The 11,443-nt window shown below is 39.1% G+C and overlaps 1 protein-coding gene across 1 annotated transcript in view; it reads left to right on the top strand.

The window, feature by feature from the left end:
- GAPVD1 (GTPase activating protein and VPS9 domains 1) overlaps positions 1-11,310 on the top strand; it is a 28,983-nt gene extending 17,673 nt beyond the window's left edge. The window contains 12 exon segments of the mRNA XM_019621550.2: positions 97-184; positions 399-479; positions 1,128-1,250; positions 1,729-1,858; positions 2,255-2,364; positions 2,824-2,983; positions 3,429-3,616; positions 4,934-5,147; positions 5,710-5,782; positions 6,628-6,691; positions 6,694-6,824; positions 7,574-11,310. Coding sequence (XP_019477095.1) covers positions 97-184; positions 399-479; positions 1,128-1,250; positions 1,729-1,858; positions 2,255-2,364; positions 2,824-2,983; positions 3,429-3,616; positions 4,934-5,147; positions 5,710-5,782; positions 6,628-6,691; positions 6,694-6,824; positions 7,574-7,714 — 1,503 coding nt within the window. The 3' untranslated portion in view covers positions 7,715-11,310.
- The last annotated feature ends 133 nt before the right edge of the window (positions 11,311-11,443 follow it).

Consider the following 11,443-nt stretch of genomic DNA (forward strand, 5'->3'; position numbering starts at 1 on the left):
TCAGTTGATAAAGTAGAACCTGTAAATGTCAAGGAGAAATCCTGTCTTTACATGTGATATGGTGCATATTGAAATATAAATTCCATTCTTCCACAGATTGATGAGCGTAAAGACAGCGATGATGAGAAGTCTGACAGAAACAAGCCATGGTGGAGAAAACGCTTTGTGTCTGCAATGCCCAAAGGTAGGATCTTGTCTGTCTTGTTTGGGTACCTTAGAGCATGCTGCCTTTTTTGTATCTTCACTGACTTCACTAGAAAATGCTTACTGTTTCACTTTGAGCAACTTATCAGACTGACATCGTGTTGGTACACGGTAGTAGCTGTCCTCTTAAAACGTTTCTTCAGTCTGGCCATTATCTCAGCATAGACCCTGATAAGTTACCACGTATTTTTCAGCTCCAATTCCATTTAGAAAGAAAGAAAAGCAGGAAAAAGACAAAGATGATATGGTACCTGACAGATACTCAACACTACAAGGTATGTGGATAATATTATCATAGTAATTTTCTCTCATAACATGCCCTGTAGATTTCCAGAGTGCCCATTAGGTGTCTATTTACAGAAAGGTATGGGTTGTTGTATTTTAATATTCACAACTAGCTGTCTGAATAAGAAAGTGAACGATGACTGTTGCCTTGAAGTCTGCTTTTAAATTGTCATTCTTCAGTCAATATCAATTGTACTGGAATCTTGACTCAGGTCTTCACTTATTTATTTTTTAGAATGTTCGTTAAAAAGCTTATGTCCTTATTACAGCTGAGCTGTAAATAGCCGCAGACACATTCCTATGGTAATTCCTGAAGTGCTAAATTAAACTTGATTTGGACCTGGGTATTCAGTTTTCTGTTTCCATAGTCATTTCTAGAGGCCTTCAAATATACAAGAATCACTTGTGTATATGATATAAAGATGCTAACAATCTGATTTTATTTGCTCACTTTTTATAGTGCCTTCTTTTCCTCCTGCTTTTGCTTTGGACTTTATATTTGAACTGTAGTTACACAGAACACAAGTAGCTATTTGTTATGGCTAGAGTCTGAATGCATGGGTGTACATTTTTTTGTATTTTGCTTTCAGTTGGCATAACTCAAGGTTTACTCCTTTTGTTTATAATGACTTTTCCAGATGATCCAAGCCCGAGGCTCAGTGCTCAGGCTCAAGCTGCAGAAGATATTCTGGACAAATACAGGAATGCAATTAAGCGAACCAGTCCTAGTGAAGGAGCTTTAGTAAACTATGACAGTGGAGGTGAGAACCTCATGTTTATAGTCCTTACCAACATAGTTTCTCCCTCTTAAAGATTAAAAAAAAAAACAAAAAACAAAAAACGAAACACTTCAGTGTTCTAGACAAACGTAGTGCTAACAGTGTAATAACGTCAGCTATAAAACAAATGTTTTCTCATGCAACCTGTGGTGTAGTTCCTCTGAGACTGGGAATGAAATCCATGTTCCCAGAAGGGGTCATCTGTGTTGCCATTGAGGTGGTGACTTGTTACATCTCATACCAGTTTGCTTTTTTTAAAATGGAAACTGAAGAAGCATATTGCCTTAAAAACTGATGCAGTTTCTTCTTAGGGACTTGCAGATGGCGTATTTTAATATGACCTTTCAACTTAGACAAATTACTTACTTACTGTCTCTATTTTTCCTCTTATACTAACAAGAACAGAAGATATTAGTCTAGGTTCTTCTGACTCCACGAGTGTCACTTTTCCTTTCCATAGAGACTACAGGGGACGGTGAGAGTGTCCACGACTCTCCACGTGATGAGGCTTTGCAAAACATGTCTGCAGATGATCTCCCAGACTCTGCAAGCCAAGTAGCTCAGCCACAAAGTTCTGCTTTCTCCTATAGGTAAATACACTTTCAAATTTAGTCTTACCCACAAAGAAGATTTGAAAGCTGAAGCCATGTGATCAGTTCCCCACAAAAAATATTAATGTGAATAATAATGTCCTCCTTAATTGTAAACTTCTGTGTGTTTTCAGTTTTAAGCATCTCAAACTGTTGTTTTTCCAGTGAGGTGTGAAGGGGATAGGAGAACAATGTTTAGGAAAATTTCTGTGAAACTGGTCTAGGTAGTATATCTAAAGAAGTGATGCTCTTCCATCTTGACAGCATTGATATGTTCAAATTATGTTACATAATGTTTAATCAGTATTTTAAAAAGAAAAAGAAAAAAATGAGGATTGCTTAATGAAGAAACAGTCTTCACAGCAGCCTTGTTAAGGAAATGTTTTTCTCTTTAAGGGATGCAAAGAAGAAATTGAGGTTGGCTCTCTGTTCAGCAGATTCTGTTGCCTTTCCAATGTTGACACATTCAACGAGGAATGGTTTACCAGATCACACAGATCCTGAAGGTAAGCTTTCTTTATACATGCAGAAGTTTTGTATTGTATGCATCTGCTCTTTTCTGTTGTCTACTAAATCTGGTTCTCAAAATACATGTACTGTTGGGAAGTACCTACAGTAGCAAGATAGTGGCTTGAATGACTTGCTGATTCTTCCCTCTTACTTAATTTGTGTGTCTTGTTTGCATTCCTCCACTATAGGTTTATTTGCAGATAGGTGAATCTATCTCCTTATCTACTCCTCTTTACGTTTCAGAGTAGTTCTCAATACTAGATAAAGTAATGATAGAAAAACGTATTCCTTGATATCTGAAAGATTCAGAGACTTAATAAATGAACACTTATTGCTTTTATGCAGAAGTTTTTGTTTAAACTGTTGCATGTGTGTTTCCCATATTGAAGAACATTTTTCTGTTTTGATTGTGCCTATGTTTCATTTCCTTAATAATTTTCCTTATTCTATGTTAGATAATGAAATTGTGTGCTTCTTGAAAGTTCAACTAGCTGAAGCTATTAATCTTCAAGACAAGAACTTGATGGCCCAGCTGCAAGAAACAATGCGATGTGTAAGCCGCTTTGATAACAGGACCTGTCGGAAGCTGCTAGCCTCTATTGCAGAGGATTATAGGTAGTTTATTCTGTATCTTATTAATGGGTTTCTGAATGCATACATTTGTTCACTAGCAGATTAGAAAGATCCTTTATTTAAACTGTACCTTACCAAGTAAGTTTATTACATTTCTACTTTTCCACAAAATGATGAAGTTGTGTCCTCTTTTGTCCTCTTTCTGGGAATGACTTGTATTAAATAGTAAGAAACTTGAATTAAATCAGCTTGTGGCTAATATCCAGCTCCACACCCAAAGAGATGCAGTTCAGAATTTGCTTTAGTCTTGCATTCCGCAGTGCTGCAAGGCCAGTGAAGTCTGTGTAAGACTGAACTTCCTAATTCAGGTGTTATCTTTGTTTTAAAAACAACAGGTTGAGGACTCTTCTTGCGTTACAGCTTAGTAGTTTATAAAGCTATTATTTTCTATCTTTTCTGTGAATCTAATGTAGAACATTTCTTTTAGGAAAAGAGCTCCGTATATTGCTTATTTAACTCGATGTCGCCAAGGCCTGCAGACAACACAGGCACACTTGGAAAGGCTATTGCAAAGAGTTCTGCGAGATAAAGAAGTGGCCAACAGATACTTCACTACAGTGTGTGTGAGGTTACTGCTAGAGAGCAAAGAAAAGAAAATCAGGGAGTTTATTCAAGGTAAGATTAATGCAGACTGTGGATTATTTTTGTTTCTACACTTACACTAGCTTGGGTTTCAAAGCACGACTTCCAATCTGAGGAGTAGATTCCTACAATAGTCTTTGATTCAACTCAAATGTACGTATTACTGTGATCTAATGGTGTGTTGGCGTCAGCTGCTTCCATTCTTCATAGGCTAGGAGAAGGAAAGTAATTTGACTTTGCCTGTCCTAAAAGGTTACGCAGAGTCATTATCTAGCATCTGCTCCAAGCATGGATACTTTCAGTTACTTTGGATCAACATACAAATTAAGAAATGATAACTTAAGTTGCAACATTCTGTCGTCAGTACAGATGCTGTGGTTGTACTTTGGAAGATATGCTTACTTTGAATCACATGTGCCAAAGATGCAGAAACGTCGTAGCATAAAGATACTGGCCCAGAAAGACAACTCTCAAAACACAGTTTCTTGAAATAATTTCTGTGTTACATATGCACAAATCTGATGAAGTGGAGATGTAAGAAATTTGGAGTCAGTTCTTACTCTTGGAGCATACAGTGCTATGTATTAAATGTGTCTACATAGGCTGGTCATTAGCAAGAATTTGTATCTACTGACATTAAAGTTCTACTAGTAAGATTCAGTGACCAGGGAAGGAGTTAAGCCCTTTCATTGGGCTAAAGGGTGGCATCTATTTCTGGATGATCTAAAAGAGAAATTGATAACTGTGGCATTCAGGCTGCTGGCAGATGTGAGTGGCAGTTGTCTTCTGGTACAGAATGCTATAAATACGATGCTGATGAGTTGCCAGTGATTTGGTCATGCTGCATTAACTTGGCTGTGCCACTTGTTCTATATTTTGTAGATAAACACTAATGTTGTAACTATACTTATTTAATAAAGGTAGGGCTAAAAAATGGTACACGAGTTTTCTTGATTCTTTTTTTTTTCCCTCTCCTCTAGCATCTGACAGCTTTTCATGCACTGATTCCTACCAACAATTGTTGTAGTGATCATTCTGGGTGTTTTCTCTGTGGGTGGCAAGAACTGATACTACAGAGGAAGTATCAAGTAGAGTATTGTGTGAGGGTATGCTTAACTGACTGCGTTCTACACACTTCTCCTTTAATTCTTGTATTCAGGTGTTCTCACTTGAATTTCCCTGGCGAGGGTGCGGGCAAGACAGAGCCCCGGTGGTGCCAGGCAAAAAGTACAACGTGGATTCTGAGCTCTTCTTTCCAGAAAAGCTTATTGGAAATAATGGTGTGTGTGGTTTTTTTTTTTTTGTTTTTAAACCTTAACTGAATATGTTTTCTTTTTACATTTTTATCAGATTTCCAGAAACTTACGGCAGCAGATGATAAAACAGCCCAAGTTGAAGATTTTCTTCAGTTCTTGTATGGAGCAATGGCTCAGGATGCCATATGGCAGAATGCTAGTGAAGAACAGCTTCAGGATGCACAATTAGCTATAGAGCGCAGTGTGATGAATCGTATTTTCAAACTTGCATTCTACCCTAATCAGGATGGAGATATTTTACGTGACCAGTAAGTCACAGTAGTTCGAAATACCTGGTTGCTCTTTTGCTATTGGTGCAGATGGCTGCTTTTTTGATCTTAATGTGACAGACTTGATTCTCTTAAGGCAGCCGTGCCCTACAAAACTTATGTTTCATTTCAGAATGTCTTGTACAAGAAGCACTGTAGCATCACGCGTGAAGGTTTGTGTTTGCAACAGACCACAAAAGTAGAATAAAGTTGAAAATGTAATGACTTAAGATACAGACTTTCAGTTCTGTGTGCATGCTGAGAGAATGAATAAGATCTGTTTCAGAACTCCTTTCTTCCATTTTCTGTTTTGGTACAGTACTTTCCATCTAGGGTTTCTGTTGTATTTTATTGAACATCTTTTTTTGAATGGTTTACTGACTTCGTAGTTGATTGTATGGGAAAATCCTCTGTGTGGCTGATTGACCTAATGTGTGTTAGCTGAGATCATCGTGATACGCATTCCTGAAGATCTCTCCTGTAGTATACCAAACTAGTGGGATACTCCTGGGGACTACTGGCTGCTGCTTGCTGCTTATTCTTGTTTTTTGTTTGTTATTAGGGTCCTTCATGAGCACATACAGAGGTTATCTAAAGTGGTGACTGCAAACCACAAAGCACTTCAGATTCCTGAGGTAATAACTTCTTTCCTTCACTCCGTACGTTGGAGTTTTTGGGTTTTCATTGTGTTTGTGATGAGGAGAGGATTGTTTTTCTTCACGTTTTGAAACATTACTTTTATAGCCATACAGCTGAAATACCCTGCAGGAAAAACACTGCACCAATACTTTGGCATCATCTACTGATCTTTAAAAATTTTTTTTTCCTTCTTTGAATTTTACCACTTCTGTCGTGATGGTAAGATTGAAGCAGTAATACTATACTGCAATAAGGTGCAAACTTTCAGATAGTTTCCTTTAGAATACGAGATTTCAACCTTTTATATTTCTAACATGACTTATACACTATGACTGTGGTTTGTAGTTATCAAATCAACTTCCAGAACTAGGCATCATTAGTGGAACCTTGACACATCTATCCATTTGCCTGGTGTTTTCACTTTTCTCAGGGATAAGAAGGTAATTAAATATTAGCAGACTTAAGAAATCTGTGAGCGTCTGAATGCTTGCAGTCTTCTTAGTTCAGTGTTTGAGCTGTGTGACTGAAAATGGTAAACATTCATAAAGCTGCTTATGTATGGAAGACAGACATACAGCCCTACATTGTTTCAAAATAGGGTACTGTAGAAGTCAGGAGGAAGTACAATCTAATTATGTTAATTGCACATACAGTGTTATTTCCGTGTGATTTTCATGATGATACAGCAGGAAGCCACCTTTGTTCTGTGTGCAATGGAACCATATTGACCCAGAGTTTCTCATTTATCCAGAGCCTTGCTCCTGCCTCTGGTGCCTTGGATCCTCTGTGGTGTTCAGTAGCATCACAGATAGATGAGAACTGTTGGGTTTCTTTCTCCTAGGTGTATCTCCGGGAGGCACCGTGGCCATCTGCACAGTCTGAAATCCGTACAATAAGTGCTTACAAAACCCCCGCGACAAAGTGCAGTGTATCCTGCGAATGTGCTCAACCATTATGAACCTCCTTAGCCTGGCAAATGAAGATTCAGTACCCGGGGCAGATGATTTTGTTCCTGTTCTGGTCTTTGTTCTCATAAAGGTGAGTTCTTCTGCAAAGATCACAAAGTACAACTAATTCTTTTAACACGCAAGCAAATTTTAGGAAATACGATAGTGCATTTGGGTAACTAGGAGCATGCTAGACTATAAAAGGAGAGCTGATCCAGCAGGCTTAAATAGAAATGTGGTCACAATTAAGATCTTAGAATCCAAGCAAACTTTGCAGTTGGAACCAAGGAAATTGAGGGCCAAGCATTGTTTGGAGGGGTGGTGGTGGTGGTTTTTCATTGTTGATCTTTGGGGTGGTTGTTTTTTTTTTTTTTTTGAGAAGTGTCTGCCAGCACCTATCACTTGTTCATGCTTAATGTTGTTCTTTGACCAACATCCACATTAATGCTGACTTGCTTTTTTTTTTTTTTTTTTGAAACATGAGAGTTTGGAGAATGGTATGTGATGTATAAGTATGTGATGTATAAAATGCTAAAATAACAGGTTAATATGCTGAAGTCTGTGATGACTTGATAAGTTCTGCCTCTGATTTCCTTCTTTTCATAGCCTGCCTGTTGTTTTTCTGCATTAGAGAGATGCTCCTTTTGGTCACAGTCCTCCTGAGGGGGGAGGTGAGGGTGCTCAGGATAACCAGTCACTGCCTTACGCTGTATTACATAACCATGTGTTAGGTGTTAGTGAGGACCAGAAATAGAACTGTACTTTTATTCTGCATCTGTAATTCTCTAAGTTTAGTTTTGAAAACAAACTGTAAGCGTCTCTTTCTTCTTTAATCCTCAGGCAAATCCACCTTGCTTGCTGTCCACTGTTCAGTACATAAGTAGTTTCTATGCCAACTGCTTATCTGGAGAAGAGTCCTACTGGTGGATGCAGTTCACAGCAGCAGTTGAATTCATTAAAACTATTGATGATCGCAAGTAACTCAGCACATACATGGGCAGACTGTTAGCAGAAGAGTCTGTAAGAATGTACAACAGCTGTGAAAGCTAAGAAGAGACTTTCATTGTATAATATTGTACAGAATCGAGGCATTTTAAAACACACCTTTACTAATCAAATTAATTTAACAGGTTTTCCTCTTCTCTTTTGGTTGCATTTTTCTCCCCTATAGATACTGGCACTGAACAAGGGACCACAGTTTTCAGGTATTTTGGAATCTCAAAACATACAGAAAAGTCTTTGTGGTTTTTCCACCACCCTTCTTCCTGAATTCTCACTCACGTAAATAATTCACTTCATTTCTAATGGAACACTGAAACAAGAATAATCAGGGCAACCACTTAGCGTACTTTCTAGCTCAGTACACCTTTTATTAATGAAACACCAGCCACACTGAAAGTTTGAAGTAGGTGACATTAGATACCAATTGTATTTCACCTAAATTGAAAATCAGAGAGGACAATGTAAATAGTATATAACTATATTTAATGCATCGCAGTTATCTTTGGACTCATCGTCCTTTGAATAAACAAGCAAAAGCCTCTCTGACCTCTAACAGGTTGTTACGTACTGTGCTTTGGTAAATGAAAGGACTTCCTCAAAAAGGCAAAGGTTAAAAAAGGGCAAATGGAACTATTTATTAAAATGTAATTAAGAGTACTGAAATTTCTGAACTGGAATTTATAATAGGGCTTGTTAGATAGCTGAACACTTTTTGGCTAGGGCATTAGGGCACTATAAGGGTTTGAATATGTAAAGGAGAAAGGGTCTGTAAGTTACAGTAGATAAGCCTAATATAAGAGAGGAGTAATAAAATACCTTACTGTAATATTTTTTTCTGAAATATTGTGTATACTGTACAAACCCCAAACAGAGATCCTTAACAGAACCTTGGGCTGTAATATATATTTTGATTAGTGACATTAAATACATATACCAGGGGTTTCAGTGAATGTTTTTACTAAATGTTCTTCATGTTGTCTGCTATGCAGCAGTGCAAGTTTTACTGTTCATATAAAATATTTTAAAATGTAACACTGTTCTTTATGAAACATATCATGGCATCAGTTCAGGGTGTTTTATAGATTTCCCACCCCACCTTTCCCTTAAACTGACAATTATGAATTCAAAGAAGTTTTTATGCACAATACCATGTGGATTTTTCATGAATGAAACAGTCTGGGTGATGGCCAGTGGTTGTCACGCATAACAAGCAATTGCTGTTCTTTTTTAGCTACAATTACACTGAAAAAGGGCAGTGAGGCCTTTATCTTTTTCATGTCAGTATTATTCTTTGCTCTTCCTGGAGTGTGGAGCGCACTTCTGACAGAAGGGCACGTTCAGATGTGGTGTCTGTGAGTGGTAAAGGAAGGAAAATCTTTCTCATGTTCTTTGCAAAATACTTTTTTTTTTTGGTTTTGTGAATGTGTGCATTCTGATGATAAAAACCTGTACACAAGTAGTATTCCAGAAAACAATTTGGTTAACTGCAATTAGAACAAATTATGCAAACTGTGCTTGCTTTGGCTGTGCTACTTGTCAAGGCATCATTAAAGAAACTTCTTTACTAGGACTCTTCTAATACGTAATTCGGTGTGGCACTTTTGCCAAGCTAATCCTAAGTGAGAGAGAGGAATGGGAACTTTTATTTACAGTCTTTCTGCTCTGAGAGATTTCATTCTGTGGAGGAGCAATACTCGATAGAAATGGAATTCCTCTGATTGCCTTACTGCAGTATTCCAGTTATTTAGCCTTGATGGGTTATTGGTGCTGAACACGTAACTTAATATTGCAAGCACAGCCCTGACCAATAACACTCAGAAGCGAAGCACAAATATGCCCTGGAAGGTATGGCAAGATCATCTCTAAAAGCAATATAAACTTATTTATAGTGAAGTCTCCTTAATATTTGATTATTACTTGGGTATCAGATGTTAAGCCCAATGTATTAAAGTTCCTTTATTCCTGCATTTGGGTTTTAGTTGAGGAGAATATCTGATCCCTAAATTGGTCTTGTTTTGAATTGTACTGGTTTAAAGGATGGCACCAAGACACTAAGCTGGCGATCGCCCTGTGCATCGCTTCCCTTTGCCTGCTGGCAGATGGGGTCTGATCAGCACCATCACGTCGTTCAGATTCGCTTTCCTTGATGGAAGCGGTAAGAACCATTTCCTTTGCAGTCTTTCTTACATTGTGTAGAAAAATACTTAAAAGAACTGGAGTCATTCTAAAAAATTATTTTAAAAACAGTGTTTGTTCTGATGTGCCCCAGATTAGCCGAGAGTCTTCATTGCAAAATTGTGCTCTTTTTCTTAAACAGCTTCGAAAGTTCCTTAGGTCGCATTGCTAGCCGTAGTTAGAGAATTAGGTTTTCCAAAGAATTAAAAACCTTCCTGTAGTATCACATTAATACTTTCCCTGGTGTCCTGTAACGTTTTATTTTAGAATGATGAATTAAATGTGTAGGAAGTGATGTTGTTAGATTTTGGTGTGCAATGGTAAATGTGAAAAGTCAGCGCATAAAGGACCAAAAGTGACGACTGTTGCCAAAAGGTGCCAGCCAACCACGTGCACCCGATTCTGTAAACTTGGTGCTCTCTCTTCAAATGCCTTCAACAACTGAAGGGCGAATGGGACGTTCTGAGGGAAAAGGTATGGGGTCATTGGCAGTAGGTTGTATTCATGGGCTCGAGGGCTGCTTGCTGGCGTCTCCGGAGGAGCTGCCGAGTTAAACGGTGCCATGACTGTCCCTGTTAGTGGTGCTGAGGTGGTGGTTTCATTTTTCGGGAGAAGTGAAAGAAAAGGGCTGGTCCTTTCATCCCTGAGAAATTGCTTTTTTTTTTCTTCTCTTAAGAATTCTCTTTAAGGCTTTTGTAGCTCCTCTTTAAGGAGAGTTGGAATGGGTATGGCCTATTTGAGTTCAGAGGTTTTCATTTTGAAGACCTGATATGTAACTGCCATAAATTTCAGGAAAAAAAGCCACAATCCTGTTTCCTGTGTTGGGTTTCTGGTGAGCGCAGCGTCGGTTTGTATCGCTGGAAAACGTTAACGTTCTTTAAGCCAAATCGGGGCAGAGGTTTGAGAACTCACTGCTGCTTTCAAACTGCACTGTGTGGAGGAAGGCTGGTGGGGCAGAAAAGGAGCAGCAGGAGAGGGCAGACCTGTTTAGCAGCAAACATTCAAGCAAGTGAAGCATGTGTGTGTGAAATCGAGTGTAACTTATGTGGCCGTGTGCAGCACCGACTGTGCAGCCTCGGGCTGGCAGCAGGACGGAGAGCTGGAGCAGCAGGACGGGGCGGGCAGCTCTGAGCCGGGAACAGCTGGTGCCTTGGTTGAGCCTGTACTACTGGAGAATTAACCTCTGCTGAGTGCGTAGTGTGTGTTCTGTACCTTTTAATTGTGCTTTACCTCTATTTAAAAGCTTTGTACTGCCTCTCCTATTGGAAACTGGTAAAGCCTTTATTCGTCTAAATCGGCGAGCTTGCACAATCTTGTATACAGGAAACCCATCTTGTCTCTAACGTGATTATTCATGTACTATCCTGTAAAAACTGATTAAAAGGAGAGCAGTTGGCCTGGCTGGAGTCCGTGTTTGTGCGCTGTGCCCGTGGGGCTGCGGGGGAACAGGACAGCGCAACGCGCCGGGACCGCGAGCAGCGCACGGCGCTCTGCAGCCGCACCGCTCCACGGAGCCGCGCCGGGAGCTCGGCC

Source organism: Meleagris gallopavo, chromosome 19, assembly GCF_000146605.3.
Source record: "Meleagris gallopavo isolate NT-WF06-2002-E0010 breed Aviagen turkey brand Nicholas breeding stock chromosome 19, Turkey_5.1, whole genome shotgun sequence".
Lineage (NCBI taxonomy): Eukaryota > Metazoa > Chordata > Aves > Galliformes > Phasianidae > Meleagris > Meleagris gallopavo.